The sequence below is a fragment of the Salvelinus fontinalis genome, chromosome 16, assembly GCF_029448725.1.
Source record: "Salvelinus fontinalis isolate EN_2023a chromosome 16, ASM2944872v1, whole genome shotgun sequence".
NCBI lineage: Eukaryota > Metazoa > Chordata > Actinopteri > Salmoniformes > Salmonidae > Salvelinus > Salvelinus fontinalis.
Window position 1 is genome coordinate 40435654 of NC_074680.1, and position 24729 is coordinate 40460382.

The 24729-nt window shown below is 43.3% G+C and overlaps 1 protein-coding gene across 3 annotated transcripts in view; it reads right to left on the reverse strand.

The window, feature by feature from the left end:
• Positions 1-24046, reverse strand: part of LOC129813161 (metabotropic glutamate receptor 1-like) — a 37922-nt gene extending 13876 nt beyond the window's left edge. The window contains exons 1-4 of one of the 3 annotated variants that reach the window (XM_055865409.1): positions 23745-24045; positions 22069-22917; positions 15882-16131; positions 20-255 (exon numbers count right to left, since the gene is read on the reverse strand). In XM_055865409.1, the coding sequence (XP_055721384.1) occupies positions 20-255; positions 15882-16131; positions 22069-22798 (1216 nt within the window). In that variant the 5' untranslated portion in view covers positions 22799-22917; positions 23745-24045. Of the gene's footprint in view, positions 1-19; positions 256-15881; positions 16132-22068; positions 22921-23744 lie in introns of all 3 variants that reach the window. The other 2 variants (XM_055865407.1, XM_055865410.1) reach the window with 2 other exon arrangements.
• Between the last annotated feature and the right edge of the window lie 683 nt (positions 24047-24729).

Here is a 24729-nt window from a genome sequence, read left to right on the forward strand (position 1 = left end):
TATACTCTATCGTATCTACCTGAGCAGTTTTTCCTGTAGTTCATGTTCTCCTGCGGGTGCCCTGGGATGCGGCACTGGAACCTGTGCTGCCAGAACTCAGGGAACCACGGGTTCCTGGTGTTGGTGTGGAGGCGGAGCTTCAGGAAGTAATCATCAAATGACGTGACCTCCTCCGACTGCAGCTTCACAGTGATCCCGCCCACAGCCTCCTGTTCATAGCCCTCAACCACCTCATCTCTGTCTGCCCAGCCATCACTGTGGGGGGAGAGACATAGTAGCTTTGTAGTAACATCACTGTTAGGACTACTCTATACCACCCTTAAATGGATGTTCTTTAAGAGCGTTTCAATGGCATCCTAAAAAATAAGTTTGGAACGGTTTTACATGAATCTGTCAGGGACTGAGACAAACGTTTTTTTGTTTGCCTACATCGAAGAGACACAAGTCGTGGAGTCTGAGGGATGTGGCAAGACAGCATCTTCAAGCGTCACAACAAAAGCTGAAGCTATGGTGTGACAAAACCGCAAGAGAAAGAGAACTGAAGTCTGGGTCTTACTACTCTTACCTTCTGGGACAAGTAAAGTGGTTGCCAAGTGGCAAGGGCCTCAAAAGTGGTCAGCAAGACATGGCCAATATTACCTATGAGATTCTCTGTCTAGGAAAACTGTGTCCCAAACAAAGAATATTGCAGAGAATATCAGAAGTAAAGTTAATGAATATAGTCTCTGTGTTGCGTGCACTCATGTCATAGCTTAGGGAGGAGAGATGAGCGTGCGCTCCAGGACACAAAAACATCACAGTAACATCATCACAGCCTGTTGCTCGAAGACTTCCACCATCTTATATCTGTCTGCCCAGCCATCACTATAGGGGACAGGACAGCTGAATCACTATCATACAGATGTAGGATCTGAATTTGAGCCAGTTGCTACAGCAATAAAATAATCCTGCAGCAACAGAAAATGTGAATTATTATGTGGATTATAATTAATGGACATTTTTGTAGGGGATGATACATTTTTTGTTAGAGAAAATCAAGTCTGAAATTTCAAAGTGGAAATTACAAACTATAGGAGCCTTTTTAGACCTCAAGTTTTCATTTAAATTCTTAATTCTAAATTCTTAGCAACCAAAGAGTGATCAAATTAAGATCCGACATCTGTAATACTTAGAACTACACTCCTTGCAGTCTTGCCAGGGGAATATGCTAATGATACAAAAATGAAACAATTGAATGAATGTCCTCCTCCCTTCTCCAGCATGGCAACATCACCAGTATATAGCCATCTGTTTCACAGCACTACTCACACACTATGTGCCAAGAACTTGCTGCTCTGACGTCAGCACATAGAAGTCATCACACAAACCATAGTAGGAACAAAACACACTCAACGAGGCCAAATCACTTCGATGTGGGACACATAGAATTGTTGTATTGTCTAACCTTTACATAGATGGAAGGAACCCTATATACCCAAATCAAAGACAATGACAAATGTAATGTCAGCATTCAAGGAAAAAGCCCTCTGGTATTTAGAAAAGGCCTCTTGTCTCCTAGAGGGACCACACACACATGTAGAGTGCAGAAAATGGATACTCTACTGTACTCTACTCTTCTATACTCTACTGTGCTCTACTGTACTGAACTCTACTCTACTCTAATTTACTCTACTATAGTCTACTCTACTGCACTCTACTCTACTCTGCTATACTCTACTGTACTGAATTAGAGTAGAGTAGAGTTTACTCTACTGTACTGTACTCTACTATAGTCTACTCTACTCTACTCTACGCTACTATACTATACTGTACTGTACTCTACTCTACTCTGCTGTACACAATTGTACTGTACTGTACTGTGCTGTACTCTATTGTACTTTAATCTACTGTACTCGACTGTACTCGACTCGACTCGACTCGACTCTACTTGTATTGTACTCTAATCTACCGCACTGTACTGTACTCTATTGTAATTTAATCTACTGTACTCTACTCTACTCTACTCTACTCTACTCTACTCTACTCTACTGTATTGTACTCTAATCTATTGCACTGTGCTGTACTGTACTGTACTGTACTGTACTGTACTGTACTGTAATCTATTGTACTCTAGAGCAGTGGTTCCCAAACTTTTTATAGTCCCGTAACATTCAAACATTCAACCTCCATCTGTGTACCCCCTCTAGCACCAGGGTCAGCTGCGTACCCCCTCTAGCACCAGGGTCAGCGCACTCTCAAATTTTGTTTTTTGCCATCATTGTTAGCCTGCCACACACACACTATACAATACATTTATTAAACATAAGAATGATTGTGAGTTGTTGTCACAACCGGCTCGTGGGAAGTGACAAAGAGCTCTTATAGGGCCAGGGCATAAATAATAATATAATAATAGTAATCTATAATTTAGCTCTATATTTAACCATCTTACATATAGAACCTTATTTGTTCATTGAATATTGTGAATAACTCAACACAGGTTAATGAGAAGGGCGTGACATAACTGCAATTTTGGGTTGTATTGGAGAGAGTCTCAGTCTTAAATCATTTTCCACACACAGTCTGTGCCTGTATTTAGTTTTCATGCTGGTGAGGGCCCGATAATCCACTCTCACATAGGTACGCGCTTGCAAAAGGCATCAGTGTCTTAACAGCGCGATTTGCCAAAGCATCATACTCTGAGTGCAGCCCAATCCAGAAATCTGGCAATTCAATTTTCACAGAACAGCTTGTGGCAATTTCGATGAGGCTCTCTTGTTCAGATATCGGTAAGTGGACTGGAGGCAGGGCATGAAAGGGATAACGAATCCAGTTGTTTGACTAGTCCGTTTCGGGAAAGTACCTGCGTAATTGCGCACTCAACTCACTCAGGAGCTTTGCTATGTCACATTTGACATTGTCGGTAAGGTTGAGTTCATTTGCACACAAAAAATTATACAATGATGGAAAGACCTGTGTTGTTGTCCTTGTTAATGCATACAGAAAAGAGCTCCAACTTCTTAATCACAGCCTCAGTTTTGTCCCGCACATTGAATACAGTTGCGGAGAATCCCTGTAATCCTAGATTCAGGTCATTCGGGTGAGAAAAAACATCACCCAGATAGGCCAGTTGTGTAAGAAACTCGTCATCATACAAGCGGTCAGATAAGTGAAAATGATGGTCAGTAAAGAAAACTTTAAGCTCGTCTCTCAATAAAAAAAAAAACCGTGTCAATACTTTGCCCCTTGATAACCAGCGCACTTCTTCTGTATGTTGTAAAAGCGTTACATGGTCGCTGCCCATGTCATTGCATAGTGAAGAAAATACAGGAGAGTTTAGGGGCCTTGCTGCCTGTCATGGGTTTTGCGCTATCAGTACAGATACCAACATGAGCAGCAGCTACGTTTGACTACATACTGGAATTTCTGCGAGAGAGTAACGGTTAATGTGATTGGATGTTAATTATTTGACTAGGCTACCTGTATTTGACATTGTGTTGTTATTTAAACGAGAATCACATTATTATTTGATGTAGCCCTACGGCTTTGTGGGTACCCCAGTTTGGGAATACCTGCTCCAGAGTACTGTACTCTACTCAACTGTACTGTACTCTAATCTACTCAACTGTACTGTACTCTAATCTACTCAACTGTACTGTACTCTAATCTACTCAACTGTACTGTACTCTAATCTACTCAACTGTACTGTACTCTAATCTACTCAACTGTACTGTACTCTAATCTACTCAACTGTACTGTACTCTAATCTACTCAACTGTACTGTACTCTAATCTACTCTAATGTGCTCTATTGTATTATACACTACTCTACTGTACTCTATTGTACTGTACTGTGCTCTACGCTACTGTACTGTACACTACTATACTGTACTGTACTGTACTGTACTGTACAGTACTTTACTCTACCCTACTATACTGTACTGCACTTTACTCTACTTTACTCTACTGTAATCCTACTGTACTCTAATCTACGCTACTCTACCCTACTGTATTATACTCTACTGTACTCTACTCTACCCTACTCGACTGCACTCTACTCTACAGTACTCTACTGCCCATTACTTTAGTCTACTATACTGTACTCTACTCGACTGTACAGTACTCTACTTTACAGTACTCTACTCTACTGTACTCTTTTGTATTGTACTGTACTCTAGTACACTCTACAGTACTCTACTGTCCTGTACTCTACTGTAGTCTACTGCACTCTACTGTACTCTACTGTACTCTAATCTACTGTACTGCACTGTACTCTACTCTACTCTACTGTACTCTAATCTACCGTACTGTACTCTAAACTACTCAACTGTACTTTACTCTAAACAATTCTACTGTACTCTACAGTACTTTATTCTACTCGACTATACTGTATTCTACTATACTGTACTCTACTCTACTCTACTCAACTGTACTGTGCTCTAATCTATTGCACTGCATGGTACTCTACTATACTGTACTCTACTATGCTGTACTCTACTGTACTGTACTTAACTCTTCTCTACTGTACTTAACTCTTCTCTACTGTACTGTACTCTACTCTACTCGACTGTACTCTACTCGACTGTACTGTACTATAATATACTGTACTCTGCTATAATGTACTGTACTTTACTCAACTGTACTGTACTCTACTCTACTGTACTCTACCCTACCGTACTCTACTGTACTCTATTGTACTGTATTGTACTGTATTGTACTGTACTCTAGTACACACTATAGTACTCCACTGTCCTGTACTCTACTGTACTCTACTGCACTATACTGTACTCTACTCTATACTCTATATAAAATGTTGTTCCAGGAGAATATGACTAACTGTGTTACTTTTCAAACCAAATTAAGCTCAGTTATGGATGTTTTGGCCAAAGCAGCGGTGGCAGAAATAAGTTAAATGTTCGATGATGGGTCTACTGATGGGTAAAGTAAAATGTTCCACTCTACTCTACTGTACTCTAATCTACTCCCCTGTACTCTACTGTACTTTACTCTACTGTACTCTACTCTACTACACTACTCAACTCTACTTGACTATACGGTACTATACTATGCTGTACTTTACTATACTCTACTGTACTCTACTCTACTGTACTTAACTATTCTCTACTGTACTTTACTCTACTGTACTCTACTCTACTACACTACTCAACTCTACTTGACTATACGGTACTATACTATGCTGTACTTTACTATACTCTACTCTACTCTACTCTACTGTACTTAACTATTCTCTACTGTACTCTAATATACTGTACTCTACTGTAATGTATTCTACTGACCTCTACTGTACTGTACTCAACTCTACTGTGATGTACTCTACTATACTGTACTCTACTCCACTCAACTGTACTATACTCTACTCGACTGCACTGTACTCTACTCAACTGTACTCTACTGCACTCTACTGTACTATTTTGTATTTTACTCTACTGTACTCTACTGTACTGTACTCTACTCTACTGTACTCTAATGTACTCTACTCTACTGTAATCCCCTCTACTGTACTCCACTGTACTCTACTCTACTGTACTCTACTGAACTCTACTCTACTTGACTGTACTGTATTCTACGATACTGTACTCTACTCGACTGCACTGCACTCTACTCAACTGTACCGTGCTCTACTATACTGTACTGTATGGTACTCTACCACACTGTACTCTACTATCCCGTACTCTACTGTACTCTACTCCACTGTACACTCCTCTACTGTACTGTAATTAACTCTTCTCTACTGTACTGCACTCTACTGTACTGCACTCTACTGTGATGTACTCTACTATACTGTACTCTACTCCAATCGACTGTACTGTACTCTACACGAGTGCACTGTACTCTACTCAACTGTACTGTGTTCTACTCAACTGTACTGTACTTAACTCTTCTCTACTGTACTGCGCTCTACTGTACTGCAGTCTACTGAACTCTACTGTACTGTACTCCACTCCACTGTACTGTACTCTACTGCACTGTACTATAAGATACTATACTGTACTCTACTGAACTCTACATGTCACGCCCTGACCATAGTTCCTTTTTTATGTCTCTATTTTGGTTTGGTCAGGGCGTGAGTTGAGGTGGGCATTCTATGTTTTTGTTCTATGTTTTCTATTTCTATGTGTTTGGCCGGGTGTGGTTCTCAATCAGAGGCAGCTGTCTATCGTTGTCTCTGATTGAGAACCATAATTAGGTAGCCTTTTCCCACCTGTGTTTTGTGGGTAGTTGTTTTCTGTTTTGTGTGTCTTCACCTTACAGGACTGTTTCGATTTTCGTTTATTCACTTTGTTATTTTGTATTTAGTGTTCAGTTTTTTCAATAAAGCATGAACACTTTAAACGCTGCACCTTGGTCCACTCTTCCTTCAGCCCACGAGAAGCGTTACACCACAGCGGAGATTGGAGTATCTGTCCATAGGACCACTTTAAGCCGTACACTCCACAGAGCTGGGCTTTACAGAAGAGTGGCCAGAAAAAAGCCATTGATTAAAGAAAATAATAAACAAACACATTTGGTGTTCGCAAAAAGGCATGTGGGAGACTCCCCAAACATATGGAAGAAGGTACTCTGGTCAGATGAGACTCAAATGTATCTTTTTGGCCATCAAGAAAAATGCTATGTCTGGCACAAACCCAATACCTCTCATCATCGGCAGGGACTGGGAAACTGGTCAGAATTCAAGGAATGATGGATGGGGCTAAATACAGGGAAATTCTTGAGGAAACCTGTTTCAGTCTTCCAGAGATTTGAGACTGGGACGGAGGTTCACCTTACAGCAGGACATTGACCCTAAACATACTGCTAAAGCAACACTTGAATGGTTTAAGGGGAAACATTTAAATGTCTTGGAATGGCCTAGTCAAAGCCCAGCCCTCATTCCAATTGAGAATCTGTGTTATGACTTAAAAATTGCTGTACACCAGCAGGAACCCACCCAACTTGAAGGAGTTGGAGCAGTTTTGCCTTGAAGAATGGGCAAAAATCCCAGTGGCTAGATGTGCCAAGCTTATAGAGACATACCCCAAGAGACTTGCAGCTGTAATTGCTGCAAAAGGTGTCTCTAAAAAGTATTGACTTTGGGGGGGTAAATAGTTATACACGCTCAAGTTTATTTCACCAAAAAAAAATATTTTGCATCTTCAAAGTGGTAGGCATATTCTGTAAATTAAATGATACAAACCCCCCAAAAATCTATTTAAATTCCATGTTGTAAGGCAACAAAATAGGAAAAATGCCAAGGGGGTGAATACTTTCGCAAGCCACTGTATGGCTCCCTGGGCGAACCCCCCCCCCCCCCCCCCCACCCAATAAAACCCCACCATTCTGTACTAACTGAAAGTTTTATTCAGACATATGGAACAACACAAATAAATAATCATACCATTTAAAACTATAAAAATATATACAAACATAAGACACATAAATATCAAAAAGAAGTAACAAAGACAAATAGAAACAAATTGTAGCATATAAATACAAATAAAAAAGAGAATCTAATTATTACACTATTACCCTATTGCTAACAAAAAACACACAAATAAAACTAAATTGCACAAATCCTATATCACACAATAACACAAATAGAATAACACACTTATAAAGAAGAGAACCTGATTATTACGCTATTGCACTTCAAACAAGAAACAAACTAAATTGCACAACTAATTGCATTAGTACTGTACAAAGTTTGAGGTGCGATATTTGATAGATTCCCCTGCTCCCCCTACCTTGGGCTTCTATTCAACCTACCCCAGCCCCCTCCCCGTCTCATACTTCTGAGTGGGAGACCTTCCCAGGCAGTAGCCTGCCTAGCTCACAAACTAGAATCAGGGCGCCGACTCCAACAAGGTTAATTGACCCACAGTCCCACACGGTGACGTGACATCATTGACGTGACGTGCAAATTAGCAATAGAAAACTGATGTCACCATTCTGGATTTTTTTTTGGGTGCGGGCGCCCATGCCGTCCCCGGCAAGATGCCGCCCTGGGCAGCTGCCCATGTCCCCTATGCCTAAATCCGCCACTGGGGTCGTGAGTTATTCTTGGGAAAACAAATGAGGTCCCCAGAATACCACTGATCTAGATGGACCCAATCTTCCACACAGCACAGCATGGATGGATGGTCCCCACCAACCTTTCCGTTCACTTACTGCACTGCCCTGCAAAACAATATTTTTTCAGTCGCAAGTCTCCTTGACCCAGAAAGAAACAGCCACACCAATTCCATGTCCTATTCATCCTTCACGGAGACGTGCGATTTTTATATCCTCACTGTCACCATATATCTGATTTATACGACTTACTTTGTTTGTGAAAACAATATATTTCTGTCTTTTGATGAGGAACTGTCCAAACCGTTTTCCAGGGTTAGCCTGAATGCTCCAACTGTATTGCTATCTTGTGAAAGGAAACGACTACCTGTAAGAACATCTGAGACCAGGCTAATTCAGGGCAGTTTGAGCTGTTAGCTTGAGCTTCACTTCTCCTGTCAGGTATTCATGCTAGCTAGCTCCATCCTCAATGGACAGCTTCAGTCTAACTACAGTGAGGGAATGTCTTCCAGCTGATATGTGCTTTGATGCTCAGTAGTCCTCACCACTGAGCTCTGTGCTGGAGATGCTATCCCACATTACCCCAGTCTCCCACTGAGTCTGTGATCTGACAGGGGGAGAGGGAGCTGTCCCATATTACACAAGCCTCCCCAGTTTGCCTGTGACCTGACAGGAGAGAGAGAGAGAGAGAGAGAGAGAGAGAGAGAGAGAGAGAGAGAGAGAGAGAGAGAGAGAGAGAGAGAGAGAGAGAGAGAGAGAGAGAGAGAGAGAGACAGAGAGAGACAGAGAGAGACAGAGAGAGAGAGACAGAGAGAGACAGAGAGAGAGAGACAGAGAGAGAGAGACAGAGAGAGAGAGGGAACTGACTAACTCACTGTCTAAACATGCATTATTCAGGGTTGTGAGTGTGAATCAAAGCTTCTTTTTTCTTTCAGAAGGAACTCCACTACAGCTAGAATAATAATTATTATTATTGTGTTCCAGTATAAACTCTGAGTAAACCATGGGGGCCTTTGTATGAAATATCAAAGGTACAAACAGCAACATATTATTTTGAACAATCCTCAAGAGTCATGATAATAATTTTGTGTTTCCATATGATGAAAATGAGGTCAATCACTCCACAAAATGGAGTAAGGTAAGACGAGCAAATACAGTGCATTCGTAAAGTATTCAGACCCCTTGACTTTTTTCACATTTTGTTACGTTACAGCCTTATTATGAAATGGATTAAATAAATAAAAAATCCTGATCAATCTACACACAATACCCCATAATGACAAATTGAAAACAAGTTTTTAGAAATGTTCGCAAATTAATAAAAAATGAAAACAGAAATACTTTATTTACATTGGATTGATATCCAAGACGGCGTAGCAGTGTAGACGTCTTTGTCCTGTCGTGTCCCGTGTCCCTTGTATATATCTTTTTACATCTTTTTTTTTTACAACTTTTTCTTCGCATATCTTTTAAAAATACTTTCTTAAACCTCAACTTCTAAATACTCAACTGCAACCCGCCTCACCCAATGTGGCGTGGATCTGCTTTTTTCTAAAGTATTTCTATTTACTTCTGATCTGGAATCCATCTACTGAAGATAGCCAGCTAACTGCCTACCAGCTATCAGTTAGCAAACCATTGCTAGCGATCATCAGCTAACCTTTAGCTCGGAAAGCTCTCGCTAGTTCGAACAACGTGACTAAAACCAGAGCATAACGGACCTATTTCTCTCCATATCCCCGGATTCCTACCGCAAACTCTGAACATTTTCATCTGGATCTTCGCAACTAGCTAACCACAATCCCGGGTGACCACTCCTGGCTAGCGTCTCCATCCCGGAGCAGGCACCGGAGCAGGCACCAATTAGCCTGAAGCTAATTAGCCTGAAGCTAGGGCTCCTGTGCTACCACTGAAGCCCACTCCTGGGCTACAAGACCCGGACCCATTTACTGCCGGTACGGAGCACGGAACCCCGCCTATCCTCTACGACTGGAATACCGACATAATCTGCCCGGGGACTCCAACAGGCCCCTCAGGCGTGACGCCCGCTGAAGGCCCATTCTGCTAACCTACTAGGCCTGTTAGCTACCTAGAGCTACCTGGAACCCTACTAATTCCACGACTGGTCTATCGACGTCACCGCACGAAGAGGCAAAAACAGACTTCCCCCCCATCGCGACGTCCCCCAAAGGCTAACTTGCCTGCCCCGGTCTGCTAACTGCTAGCTTATCTTGCAGCTAGCGCAGCCAGGAAGCTAGCACCAGTTAGCAAACACAATTCTACAATTCACAACCTCTCTTTCGCCATCGCTATCCGGCTTGGATTCTCTGTCGACACGACCACGTCTGGTTTGCAGACGTGCCCTCAACCGGTGCCCTCAACCGGCCTCCGTCTGAGCAGACCCCCTCCGTCTGAGCAGACCACCCCCCCGGGCTACTAACTTTAAACGCGTGCTAGCTTAGTGGAGGCCTCACTACTCCATCTACGGCTGCCCCCTGGACACTATGATCACTTGGCTACATAGCTGATGCCTGCTTGACTGTCCATTAATTCACGGTACTCCATTCTGTTTATTTGTGTTTTATCTGTCGGCTCTGTGCCTTAACTCAGGATCTGTGTGTAGTTAATCCGACCCTCTCTGCCCAGTCGTCGCCATTTTTACCTTCTGTTGCTGTGTTAGCTGACTAGCTGCTGTTATTTCACCTGCTGTTTTAGCTAGCTCTCCCAATCATGACCTGCAATCCCTTTATGCCTTATTGTATGTCTCTCTCTAATATCAATATGCCTTACATACTGTTGTTCAGGCTAGTTATCATTGTTTTGGTTTGCAATGGACCCCGTAGTTCCACTCTCCGTACCTCTGATACCTCCTTTGTCCCACCCCCCACACATGCGGTGACCTCACCCATTGAGACCAGCATGTCCAGAGATACAACCTCTCTTATCATCACCCAGTGCCTGGGCTTGCCTCCGCTGTACCCGTGCCCCACCATACCCTGGTCTGCACATTATGCTCAGAATCTATTCTACCACGCCCATAAATCTGCTCCTTTTATTCCTTGTCCCCAACGCTCTAGGCGACCAGTTTTGATAGCCTTTAGCCGCACCCTCATCCTACTACTCCTCTGTTCCTCGGGTGATGTGGAGGTAAACCCAGGCCCTGCATGTCCCCAGTCACCCTCATTTGTTGACTTCTGTGATCGAAAAAGCCTTGGCCTCATGCATGTCAACATCAGAAGCCTCCTCCCCAAGTTTGCCTTACTCACCGCTTTAGCACACTCTGCCAACCCTGATGTCCTTGCCGTGTCTGAATCCTGGCTTAGGAAGGCCACCAAAAACTCTGAGATTTCCATACCCAACTATAACACTTTCCGTCAAGATAGAACTGCCAAAGGGGGAGGAGTTGCAATCTACTGCAGAGATAGCCTGCAAAGTTCTGTCATACTTTCCAAGTCTATGCCCAAACAGTTCGAACTTCTAATTTAAAAAATTAATCTCTCCAGAAATAAGTCTCTCACTGTTGCCGCCTGCTACCGACCCCCCTCAGCTCCCAGCTGTGCCCTGGACACCATCTGTGAATTGATCGCTCCCCATCTAGCTTCAGAGTTTGTTCTGTTAGGTGACCTAAACTGGGATATGCTTAACACCCCGGCAGTCCTACAATCTAAGCTTGATGCCCTCAATCTCACACAAATCATCAAGGAACCCACCAGGTACAACCCTAAATCCGTAAACATGGGCACCCTAATAGACATTATCCTGACCAACTTGCCCTCCAAATACACCTCTGCTGTCTTCAATCAAGATCTCAGCGATCACTGCCTCATTGCCTGTATCCGCCACGGGTCCACGGTCAAACGACCACCCCTCATCACTGTCAAACGCTCCCTGAAACACTTCTGCGAGCAGGCCTTTCTAATCGACCTGGCCCGGGTACCCTGGAAGGATATTGACCTCATCCCGTCAGTTGAGGATGCCTGGTCATTCTTTAAAAGTTACTTCCTCACCATATTAGACAAGCACGCTCCGTTCAAAAAATGCAGAACCAAGAACAGATATAGCCCTTGGTTCACTCCAGACCTGACTGCCCTCGACCAGCACAAAAACATCCTGTGGCGAACTGCAATAGCATCGAAGAGCCCCCGTGATATGCAACTGTTCAGGGAAGTCAGGAACCAATACATGCAGTCAGTCAGGAAAGCAAAGGCCAGCTTTTTCAAGCAGAAATTTGCATCCTGTAGCTCTAACTCCAAAAAGTTCTGGGATACTGTAAAGTCCATGGAAAACAAGAGCACCTCCTCCCAGCTGCCCACTGCACTGAGGCTAGATAACACGGTCACCACTGATAAGTCCGTGATAATAGAAAACTTCAACAAACATTTCTCAATGGCTGGCCATGCCTTCCACCTGGCGACTCCAACCTTGGCCAACAGCCCCGCCCCCCCCGCTGCTACTCGCCCAAGCCTCCCCAGCTTCTCCTTTACCCATATCCAGATAGCAGATGTTCTGAAAGAGCTGGAAAACCTGGACCCATACAAATCAGCTGGGCTTGACAATCTGGGCCCCCTATTTCTGAAACTGTCCGCTGCCATTGTCGCACCCCCTATTACCAGCCTGTTCAACCTCTCCTTCGTATCATCTGAGATCCCCAAGGATTGGAAAGCTGCCGCTGTCATCCCCCTCTTCAAAGGGGGAGACACCCTGGACCCAAACTGTTACAGACCTATATCCATCCTGCCCTGCCTAGCTAAGGTCTTCGAAAGCCAAGTCAACAAACAGATCACTGACCATCTCGAATCCCACCGTACCTTCTCCGCTGTGCAATCCGGTTTCCGAGCCGGTGCACCTCAGCCACGCTCAAGGTACTAAACGATATCATAACCGCCATCGATAAAAGACATTACTGTGCAGCCGTCTTCATCGACCTGGCCAAGGCTTTCGACTCTGTCAATCACCATATTCTTATCGGCAGACTCAATAGCCTCGGTTTTTCTAATGACTGCCTTGCCTGGTTCACCAACTACTTTGCAGACAGAGTTCAGTGTGTCAAATCGGAGGGCATGTTGTCCGGTCCTCTGGCAGTCTCTATGGGGGTACCACAGGGTTCAATTCTCGGGCCGACTCTTTTCTCTGTATACATCAATGATGTTGCTCTTGCTGCGGGCGATTCCCTGATCCACCTCTACGCAGACGACACCATTCTGTATACTTCCGGCCCTTCCCTGGACACTGTGCTCTCTAACCTCCAAACGAGCTTCAATGCCATACAACACTCCTTCCATGGCCTCCAACTGCTCTTAAACGCTAGTAAAACCAAATGCATGCTTTTCAACCGTTCGCTGCCTGCACCCGCATGCCCGACTAGCATCACCACCCTGGAAGGTTCCGACCTAGAATATGTGGACATCTATAAGTACCTAGGTGTCTGGCTAGACTGCAAACTCTCCTTCCAGACTCATATCAAACATCTCCAATCCAAAATCAAATCTAGAGTCGGCTTTCTATTCCGGAACAAAGCCTCCTTCACTCACGCCGCCAAACTTACCCTAGTAAAACTGACTATCCTACCGATCCTCGACTTCGGAGATGTAATCTACAAAATAGCTTCCAATACTCTACTCAGCAAACTGGATGCAGTTTATCACAGTGCCATCCGTTTTGTTACTGAAAGCACCTTATACGACCCACCACTGCGACCTGTATGCCCTAGTCGGCTGGCCCTCGCTACATGTTCGTCGTCAGACCCACTGGCTCCAGGTCATCTACAAGGCTATGCTAGGTAAAGTGCCGCCTTATCTCAGTTCACTGGTCACGATGGCTACACCCACCCGTAGCACGTGCTCCAGCAGGTGTATCTCACTGATCATCCCTAAAGCCAAAACCTAATTTGGACGCCTTTCCTTCCAGTTCTCTGCTGCCTGCGACTGGAACGAATTGCAAAAATCTCTGAAGTTGGAGACTTTTATCTCCCTCAACAACTTTAAAAATCTGCTATCCGAGCAGCTAACCGATCGCTGCAGCTGTACATAGTCCATCTGTAAACTACCCACCCAATTTACCTACCTCACCCCCATACTGCTTTTATTTATTTACTTTTCTGCTCTTTTGCACACCAGTATCTCTTCTTGCACATGATCGTCTGATGATTTATCACTCCAGTGTTAATCTGCTAAATTGTAATTATTCGATTTATTGCCTACCTCATGCCTTTTGCACACATTATATATAGATTCTCTTTTTTCTACCATGTTATTGACTTGTCTATTGTTTACTCCATGTGTAACTCTGTGTTGTTGTCTGTTCACACTGCTATGCTTTATCTTGGCCAGGTCGCAGTTGCAAATGAGAACTTGTTCTCAACTAGCCTACCTGGTTAAATAAAGGTGAAATAAATAAATAAAAACATAAGTATTCAGACCATTTGCTATGAGACTCGAAATTGAGCTCAGGTGCATCCTGTTTCCATTGATCCTCCTTCAGATGTTTCTACAACTTGATTGGGGTCCACCTGTGGTAAATGTAATTGATTGTACATGATTTGGAAAGGCACACACCCACAGTTGACAGCACATGTCAGAGCATAAACCAAGCCATGAGGTTGAAGGAATTGTCTGTAGAGCTCTGAGACAGGATTGGGTCGAGGCACAGATCTGGAGAAGAGTCCTAAAAATGTTCTGCAGCATTGAAGGTCCCCAAGAACACAGTGGCCTCTGTCATTCTTAATGGAAGAAGTTTGGAACCACCAAGACTCTTCCTAGAGCTGGCCACCTGGCCAAACTGAGCAATCAGGGGAGAAGGGCCTTGTTCAGGGAGGTGACGAAGAACCCGATGGTCCCTTTGACAGAGCTCCAGAGTTCCTCTGTGTAGATGGAAGAACCTTCCAGAAGGACAAACATCTCTCCAGCATACCACAATCAGGCCTTTATGGTAGAGGAGCCAGACAGAAACCACTCCTCAGTAAAAGGCACATGAGAGCCCACTTGCAGTTTGCCAAAAAACACCTAAATGACTCTCAGACCTTAAGAAATAAGATTCTCTGGTCTGATGAAACAAAGGTTGAACTCTTTGGCCTGAATGCCAAGTGTCACGATCAAGGAGCAAAGTACAGAGAGATCCTTGATGAAAACCTCCTCCAGAGCTCTTAGGACCTCAGACTGGGACGAAAGTTCACAGTCCAACAGGACAACAACCCTAAGCACACTGCCAAGTCTCTAAATGTCCTTGAGTGGCCCAGCCAGAGCCCGGACTTGAATCCGATGGAACATCTTTGGAGAGACCTGAAAATAGCTGTGCAGCGACAAACCCCATCCAACCTCAAAGAGCCTGAGAGGATCTGCAGAGAAGAATGTAAGAAACTCCCCAAATGCAGGTGTGCCAAGCTTGTAGCGTTATACCCAGGAAGACTCGAGGCTGTAATCGCTGCCAAAGATGCTTCAACAGACTACTGGGTAAAGGGTCTGAATACTTATGTAAATGTGATATTTCCATTTTTTATTTGTAAGAAATGTACAAACATTTATAAAATCCTTTTTTTGCTTTGTCATTGTGGGGTATTATGTGTATATTGATGAGGGGAAAAAACTGTTTCATAGATTTTAGAATAAGGCTGTAAAAAAAGTCAAGGAGTCTGAATACTTTCCAAATGCACTGTATGTAATTCTGGGGCCTAATATATCAAGCGTCCCCCGTCCCCCAAATGGTATCCTAGATCAACACTCCTACTTTGAGACGCTTGATACATAAGTCCCCAGGTTGATATGACTCCATTTAACCCATTCCTGAGACTAATAACCATTATGTACAATGATCAAAATTCTGTGGTGACCAACAGTTTACCTGCCGATGAGAAGGAACTCCCCTGCCACTCCAAGTCGTCTCATAGCCATTAGCAGCCCACGGACCGTCATGCCCTCGCAGAAGCAGACGACCACCCGGGCCTTGGGCAGGCGTTCTCTCAGCTTCCTCAGCAGCCTGTCAAAGTGCTTCTCCCCAGCGTTGCTGTAGATCTTGTCTGAATGGGCGATACACAGCCCCTCCTGAGAGGCCAAATCTTTAAAGGCTTCCATACCACTCTCTCCGTAGTTACCTGGGGAAATAAACAGCATTAACAAAAAAAACAACATTATATCATGGTTTTTAAAGTTTAACACATTTTAAAATACAATATTATTTAAAAGGTTGACTCAAAAATGTTACATTCCGATGAAGTTTAAGACACTTTGTATTAGAGCTTTACCTGTAATTTTTGCCAACAAGCCAAACACAACAGCACTGCAACCCATATCTAGTGGCTGGCTGCATTTCAACCTTTCCGTCTGCTTGTTATCACTCTATTTCAGAGACGGAAGTGCCATGTCACTGTACCGCACTGTATTTAATAATAATAATAAAAAAAATACTAATCCTTCTGCTCATCGGTCTGGTAAATAACGAAGGTGCACCAGAACAGAAATGTAATTGAGTTTTAATCAGTTCATCACCAACTTTCCCTCACTGCAGACAGATCAGAGGTCTGTTCTTGCATCCCAAATGGCACCCTATTCCCTTTATAGTGCACTACTTTTGACCAGGGCCTATGGGGATAGTGCACTACTTTTGACCAGGGCCCATAGGGGTAGTGCACTACTTTTGACCAGGGCCTATAGGGCTCTGGTCAAAAGTAGTGCACTGTGTAGGGAATATTCTACAATTGGATGCACACTGTGACTATGAGGAACGTTCATATGCACATCAGGCAGGCAGCTATGACCGTGATGTCATTCCGACATCTCATCACCTGGAACTGGAATCTTAATTACTGTATAATAATCTACAGACCAGCAAAGATCTGTATAACTAACCCAAGATAGACCAGAGCATGTCGTTTCCAATGGGAGCAAATTAATTCCAGTTGGAAGAACAAGCAAGGAGATGGGCAGAGCCAAGCACGAGCTAGTGAGATTCTATTGGTGCATTTTAGCATTTATTTGCATATTTCCATTAGGGAACGACTACTCTGTGAAGTGCGGCGTGTGCAAAAACTCAAATCACCCTTGAACTCCTTCTAAACAACGTAACTTTTTGAAACTTTGGCAAAGGGTAAAGTCTACAAAACGCAGTCCACTCTGTGTGTTACATATTCTAGTTTTGGAAACAGAAAACTGTATGGAGATCAAATGTTTAATCGATGAGAAAATTAGCAGAACATCGGACAAAATCCATCTCGCACCATCTTCACCCACTGCCAGCCACTGGGCTTCCTCTCATCACCATATTTGGTAGTGAGTGGAAACGCCAACCGGATGCTTCACATTTCTACGTCTGGTGAAATATCTGTCTCATTGTTCTATCTGTGGTAGCACTGTACCGCAGCGCAGAACTGTAGCTACAGAAGCCGAGGATTGTCTCGGTCTCCAGGTCTCATATGCTGTAGATTACCTGCTACCACCTCCCCAGTAAGATGCAGATATCTGAAGGACTTGGTTCACAAAATAGTTAGTGACTAGTGAGGAGGTGGTTGTGAGAGTGAATAGTGAGTAGTGGGTAGTAAAAAGTGACTAGTGAATAGTGAGTAGCAGGCTGTGGAAGTGAATAGTGAACAGTGGGCTGAGGTAGTGAGTAGTGGGTTCTGGTAGTGAATAGTGAGCAGTGGGTTGTGGTAGTGAATAGTGAGTAGTGGGTTGTGGTAGTGAATGATGAGTAATGAGTAATGAGCAGCGGGTTGTGGTAGTGAATAGTAAACCATGAGTAGTAAGTAGTGGGTTGTGGTAATGAATAGTAAGTAGTGTGTAGTGGGTTGTGACAGTCAACAGTGAGTAGTGGGTTGTGGTAGTGAATTGTGAATAGTGAGTAGTGGGTTGTGGTAGTGAATAGTGAGTAGTGGGTTGTGGGTGTGAATATTGGGTTGTGGGTTGTGGTAGTAAATAGTGAGTAGTGGGTTGTGGTAGTAAATAGTGAGTAGTGGGTTGTGGTAGTAAATAGTGAGTAGTGGGTTGTGGGTGTGAATAGTGGGTTGTGGCAGTGAATAGTGAGTAGTGGGTTGTGGGTGTGAATAGTGGGTTGTGGGTTGTGGTAGTAAATAGTGAGTAGTGGGTTGTGGTAGTAAATAGTGAGTAGTGGGTTGTGGGTGTGAATAGTGGGTTGTGGCAGTGAATAGTGAGTAGTGGGTTGTGGGTGTGAATAGTGGGTTGTGGTAGTAAATAGTGAGTAGTGGGTTGTGGGTGTGAATAGTGGGTTGTGGCAGTGAATAGTGAGTAGTGGGTTGTAGTTGTGAATAGTGAGAAGTGGGTTGTGATTGTGAATAGTGAGCAGTGGGTTGTGGTGGTGAATAGTGAGTAGTAGGTTGTGATAGTGAACAGTGAGTAGTGGGTTGTGGTAGTGAATAATGAATAGTGGGTAGTGAGCAGTGGGATGTGTTAGCGAATAACGAGTAGTAGGTTGTGATAGTGAATAGTGAGTAATGGGTAGTGAAAAGTCAGTAGTGAGTAGTGAATGGTAAGTAGTGAATAGTGAGTAGTGGGTTGTGGTAGTGAATAGTGAGTAGTGGGCTGTGGTTGTGAATAGTGAGCAGTGGGTTGTGGTAGTGAGTAGTGGGTTGTGGTAGTGAATAGTGGGTTGTGGTAATGAATAGTGAGTAGTGGATAGTGAAACGTTAGTAGTGGGTAGTAAATAGTGAGTAGTGGGTAGTGAATAGTGAGTAGTGGGTTGTGGTAGTGAATAGTGAGTAGCAGGTAGTGAATAGTGAATAGTGAGTAGTGGGTTGCGGTAATGAATAGCGAGTAGTGGGGGTCGGTAGTGAATAGTGAGCAGTGGGTTGTGGTAATGGGTAGTGAGCAGTGAAAAGTGATTAGTGGGTAGTGAATAGTGAGTAGTGGGTAGTGAATAGTGAGCAGTGGATTGTGGTAGTGAATAGTGAGCAGTGGGTTGTGGTAGTGAATAGTGAGTAGCGGGTTGCGGGAGAGAATAGTGAATAGCGGGAAGTGAATATTGAGTAGTGGGTTGTGGTAGTGAATAGTGGGTTGTGGTAGTAAATAGTGAGTAGTGGGTTGTGGGTGTGAATAGTGGGTTGTGGTAGTAAATAGTGAGTAGTGGGTTGTGGGTGTGAATAGTGGGTTGTGGCAGTGAATAGTGAGTAGTGGGTTGTAGTTGTGAATAGTGAGAAGTGGGTTGTGATTGTGAATAGTGAGCAGTGGGTTGTGGTGGTGAATAGTGAGTAGTAGGTTGTGATAGTGAACAGTGAGTAGTGGGTTGTGGTAGTGAATAATGAATAGTGGGTAGTGAGCAGTGGGATGTGTTAGCGAATAACGAGTAGTAGGTTGTGATAGTGAATAGTGAGTAATGGGTAGTGAAAAGTCAGTAGTGAGTAGTGAATGGTAAGTAGTGAATAGTGAGTAGTGGGTTGTGGTAGTGAATAGTGAGTAGTGGGCTGTGGTTGTGAATAGTGAGCAGTGGGTTGTGGTAGTGAGTAGTGGGTTGTGGTAGTGAATAGTGGGTTGTGGTAATGAATAGTGAGTAGTGGATAGTGAAACGTTAGTAGTGGGTAGTAAATAGTGAGTAGTGGGTAGTGAATAGTGAGTAGTGGGTTGTGGTAGTGAATAGTGAGTAGCAGGTAGTGAATAGTGAATAGTGAGTAGTGGGTTGCGGTAATGAATAGCGAGTAGTGGGGGTCGGTAGTGAATAGTGAGCAGTGGGTTGTGGTAATGGGTAGTGAGCAGTGAAAAGTGATTAGTGGGTAGTGAATAGTGAGTAGTGGGTAGTGAATAGTGAGCAGTGGATTGTGGTAGTGAATAGTGAGCAGTGGGTTGTGGTAGTGAATAGTGAGTAGCGGGTTGCGGGAGAGAATAGTGAATAGCGGGAAGTGAATATTGAGTAGTGGGTTGTGGTAGTGAATAGTGAGCAGTGGGTTGTGATTTCGAATAGTGAATAGTGAGTAGTGGGTAGTGAAAAGTAAGTAGTGAAGAGTGAATAGCGGGTAGGGAATATTGAGTATTGGGTTGTGAAGATGAAAAGTGAGTTGTGGGTTTTGATTGTGAATAGTGAATAGTCAGCAATGGGTTGTTGTAGTGAATAGTGAGTAGTGGGTTGTGGTGGTGAATGGTGAGTAGTAGATTGTGATAGCGATTAGGGAGTAGTGGGTTGTGGTAGCGAATCGTGAATAGTGAGTAGTGGGTTGTGGTTGTGAATAGTGAGTAGTGGGTTGTGGTAGTAAATAGTGAGCATGGGTTGTTGTGGTGAATAGTGTGTAGTGGGTTGTAGTGGTGAATAGTGAGTAGTAGGTTGTGATAGCGATTAGGGAGTAGTGGGTTGTGGTAGTGAATAGTGAGTAAGGGGTTGTGGTAGTGAATAGTGTGTAGTGGGTTGTGGTATTGAATAGTGAGTAGTGGCTTGTGTTAGTGAATAGTGAGTAGTGGGTTGTGGTATTGAATAGTGAGTAATGGGTTGTGGTATTGAATAGTGAGTAGTGGGTTGTGGTAGTGAATAGTGGGTTGTGGTATTGAATAATGAATAGTGGATTGTGGTAGTGAATAGTGAGTAGTGGGTTGTGGTTTTGAATAATTAATAGTGGGTTGTGGAAGTGAATAGTGAGTAGTGGGTTCTGGTGGTGAATAGTGAATAGTGAATAGTGAGTAGCAGGTTGTGGTAGTGAATAGTGAGTAGTTGGTTGTGGTAGTGGGTAGTAAGCAGTGGGTTATGGTGTTGAATAGTGAGTAGTAGGTTGTGGTAGTGAATAGTGAGTAGTTGGTTGTGGTAATTATTAGTGAGTAGTAGGTTGCGGTAGTTAATATTGAGTTTCTGATAGTGAATTGTGAGTAGTAGGTTACGGTAGTGAATAGTGAGTATTGGGTTCTGGTAGTGAATTGTTAGTAGTGGATTGTGAGCAGTGGGTTGCGGTAGTAAATAGCACACATGAATTTCTAAACAGAAATTGATAAACCAACAAAAAAAGATATCTCTGTGTATGTACATCAACACAAATAATTATATGGAATGCTGTCATGTTTAAGCTTCTAACGTAGTATTGTTTATAAAAAAAAATGTGTAGTCATGATTACTATTTGAACTACTTCAATTATGGAAAATAATAACAATCTGTTGCTTTCAGCATTGCTGGATCCATTCAAATGGAACATAAGGAAAACCAATGTGTCCATCTGTATACCCATCTGATAGTGGGTTGATATAGCTTCGATATAGCTTGTGTAAAAATGTTAATTAATAGTTGAGTTCATGGACACGGACTGATTTGACTGACCATTGACGCTGACTGACAGTACAGAACCTCACAGATCCAAGCCTGTAATAATCATGTGCCAAACTCAAACTACACACCGGCTATTCCCTCCTCCTGAACCTACAGTTGAATCCAAACATTTCGCTACCTTTACTGCTCTGAGACTTCTCTCCACACCCAATTAAGCCCCTCAAACGCTGCTGGCTAGGCCAGGGTTGAGGAACCTTGAAGGGCTAGGATTGTTGCCCACTCAAATCTGTAGCAACCACAGAATTTGACCATGAGAAAGTGGCTTCTCTTTCATGGTTTGTACCTGTCAAGGATTCCTCGTGAATTGTGGGCCAGAGGGCTGAGGAAGGCCTGAATGAACAAGGACAGGCTATTAACTTGATGGTGGATGATGTTGAACCCCTCTCCTTTTTTGACCTAAATCCATTATGATTATGATTTATGAATAACAGGAGGCTGGTGGCACCTTAATTGGGGAGGACGGGCTCATGGTAATGACTGGAGCGGAATCAGTGGAATGGTATCAAATACATCAAAGACGTGGTTTCCATGGTTTCCAGGTGTTTGATGCCATTCCATTTGCTCCGTGGTTGTTATGAGCCGTTCTCCCCTCAGCAGCCTCCTGTGTTATGAATGATCATAATCAATTGGATAGAACTATGTATATCTAGAATGTGAATATTCACAGTTCAATTCCCAACACAACTTTATCAAAATTGTGTTTGAATAGGCATTGATGGTCAGTAGGCAACATGCAGGCCAATTACTTATTGGATTAGAAACTTAACATGGAAAGTGTCTTACCCTCTGTATGGACTGCTGACACATAGGTCCAGTTGTAGCGTTTGACAATGTCCAAGATGGCTCTGGCTTGGAGAGTGTCAGAGGGCACAACCCTAAGGAAATACTTGAAGAGAGTTTTGTCACTCAGATCTATGCTGGTCGCAGAATACGCTATCTGAGGGATGTTAAACAGCTGCAGGAGGTTTTGAACCTGGATAGCCACTGAGCTGGACCCAGGTCCAATGACACCTGCTATGGGTTTCTTGGTAGGGGGCGGCTGACTTGCAGGCGTCCCATCAATGCACCACTGTCTGGATGTACCATCTTTGTTGTCGTCATCCCTAATCGAGATGAGAGAGTCTCTAATGAACTCAATACTCTGCTCCAGAGCCACCGAGGAGTGCCAGCAGGAGTCCCTGATCTCGCACCCCAGAGTGATGTTGGGTAGAAGGTTCGGGTCGGAGTTGATTCTGTCCAAGGTGTGGAACATCGCTTCTACTCGTTGGATGCCGTACTGTTCCCGAACCTCCCCACACTTCCTCTCCGCTACCTGCTCTGTTGACGGTTGGTGGTGGACCGAGAACAGTGCACCGATTATAATGTCCCCGTCCATTCTGGCCACCGAGCGGGACCCAGCAGCTTTAGAAACCACCGACCTCTCAAATGTGTTACTGGGGGAGACGAACGCATCATACAGTAGAATAAGGAAATACAAAAACCTAATAACATTCAGGTAAATCATATTCCACATGGTGTCAACAGTCTTGGGGATATAATCATGCCCGCTTGGCCATTGGGGAGAGCTGAGGATCCAAGTTTAATTGAAGATCTATCATCTCCTTATCATCTCCTCTTTCACTGATGTCTTTCCTGCTGATGAGAGACATTCATTTAAGTTTGATACAAGTGATACAAGTTTTGCAACAAGTTTTTCAACAAGTGATGATAAACAGCTATGTGTTGCCAATCTATCTTTGGCAACTCTTTTAATAGGCTACACAACTTAAGCAAAGGTAAATATAGTTATAGGCTGCTGCAGAAGCCAATCTGACATTCAATCTTGAATAATTCAAGTACTAATAGTCTACAGTAATGTATAACCATTTGATACATTTCAGTCATTTAGCAGACGCTCTTATCCAGAGCTGCGTACAGTCAGAGACGACGTTGAACGCCTTTCATAATCTATAGCCTACAGTAAAAACCGTCTACAGGAGGCTGATTAAAAGTTGATTTGTGCGATGGTTGGTTTGCGCGGCTGGTTTCAGTACCTTGGACAGCGCTAGGTTCTGACTTGAACGTTGGGCTCACAATAATTTGCCCACCCACGATGAGATTGTGTTTAGCTACATAAATTGCTGCTTAAATGTTCCATTGAAATGATCAAATAATCAGATATATATAATTTACCATTCTATTATTTATATATCGACATTGTCAACATCTAATTGACATTGCAATTGATAAATCACCTACAAACGGTTTAGGTAAAATCGGGTATTTTACAGTTTCACTTTTTTCCCAGCAGATTTGTAAATGAAATGCCGTAGGCTAGTAATCAAATAACTAAAGCAATGCTTACCATCATTGCTATTCACATGAGGAGCAATCTCCTCCATTCATGTTATATTGCACCTTTTTGCATTCACTATAGCCTAAAATACCTTAGATATCATAACGTTAGAGCGTGTACATACCTGCACCTGCTGCCTCAGGAACATTGCGTATCTCCTCGTCTCCTGAACCTCTCAGTTTGGAGCCCAAGTTTAATAAGCCTCTGCAGCGCTAATACAGTATTTCTCTCTTTTTCCCCCCAACCTCTAGCTCTCTATCTTTCTGGAAGGGAGCATGGGTGCCCCCTTCGATTCCTCTTGATCACTGCATGCATCTTTAAAACCGGGTCACATAGAATGCATTGTTTGGCCCGGATAAAAGACAGTACGAAGAGAGAGATAGAAACGTGTGGAGTTGATTGTCTCTATCTGGAGTATCGTCCAGTACATTGCAATGACACGCCCATCATTTCAAAAGTAAATGCATGGGGGTAATGTAGGCTCAATAAAATAGTTGATTGCATGTTTTATTTTTTCAGAATAAAAGGTATAATCATACCTACAATAAGAAGAATCAGGCCTACAATAAGAAGATAAGTATTGTAAGTATGAAATTAGTCTATAGGCATCTGTAGCTATAGCCTTGTAACCAAGTAGGCTAAACCAGTGATACTAGCAGATATGTAACATATCGAAACTAGCCTACATATTTGTTGCATTTGACTGAATTATCTTAATGCATTTTTTGTGCAATGTGACTGCAACAAGTTGAAAGGGACGAGCCACCTTTTTTACTCTACAGAGGAATGGAGAGCAATGATGCGACCTAGTGGCTGTGGCCTGACGGTTCCGGTTCAATGTTGTTGTGACCGTAGAGATCCTATTAAATTACCTAATAAATGAAATAGTATTCTAATTCCTAATTCTATGGTTTTGACGCCACCTCATTTCCGGCCTGCATGAAAACATGGTGCACAGTAGCGGCAAAGGAGCAGTCTGTACAAGAAGACTGTAAAGTCCATTCTTGACTGGTTTTGAACAACCGGACCAGTCTATTGTTTTGTCTGCAGGAACAGAGCCAACGCTTGGTGAGAAATCAAATGTAAATGTTCAAAGTTTGTTAGCAAGA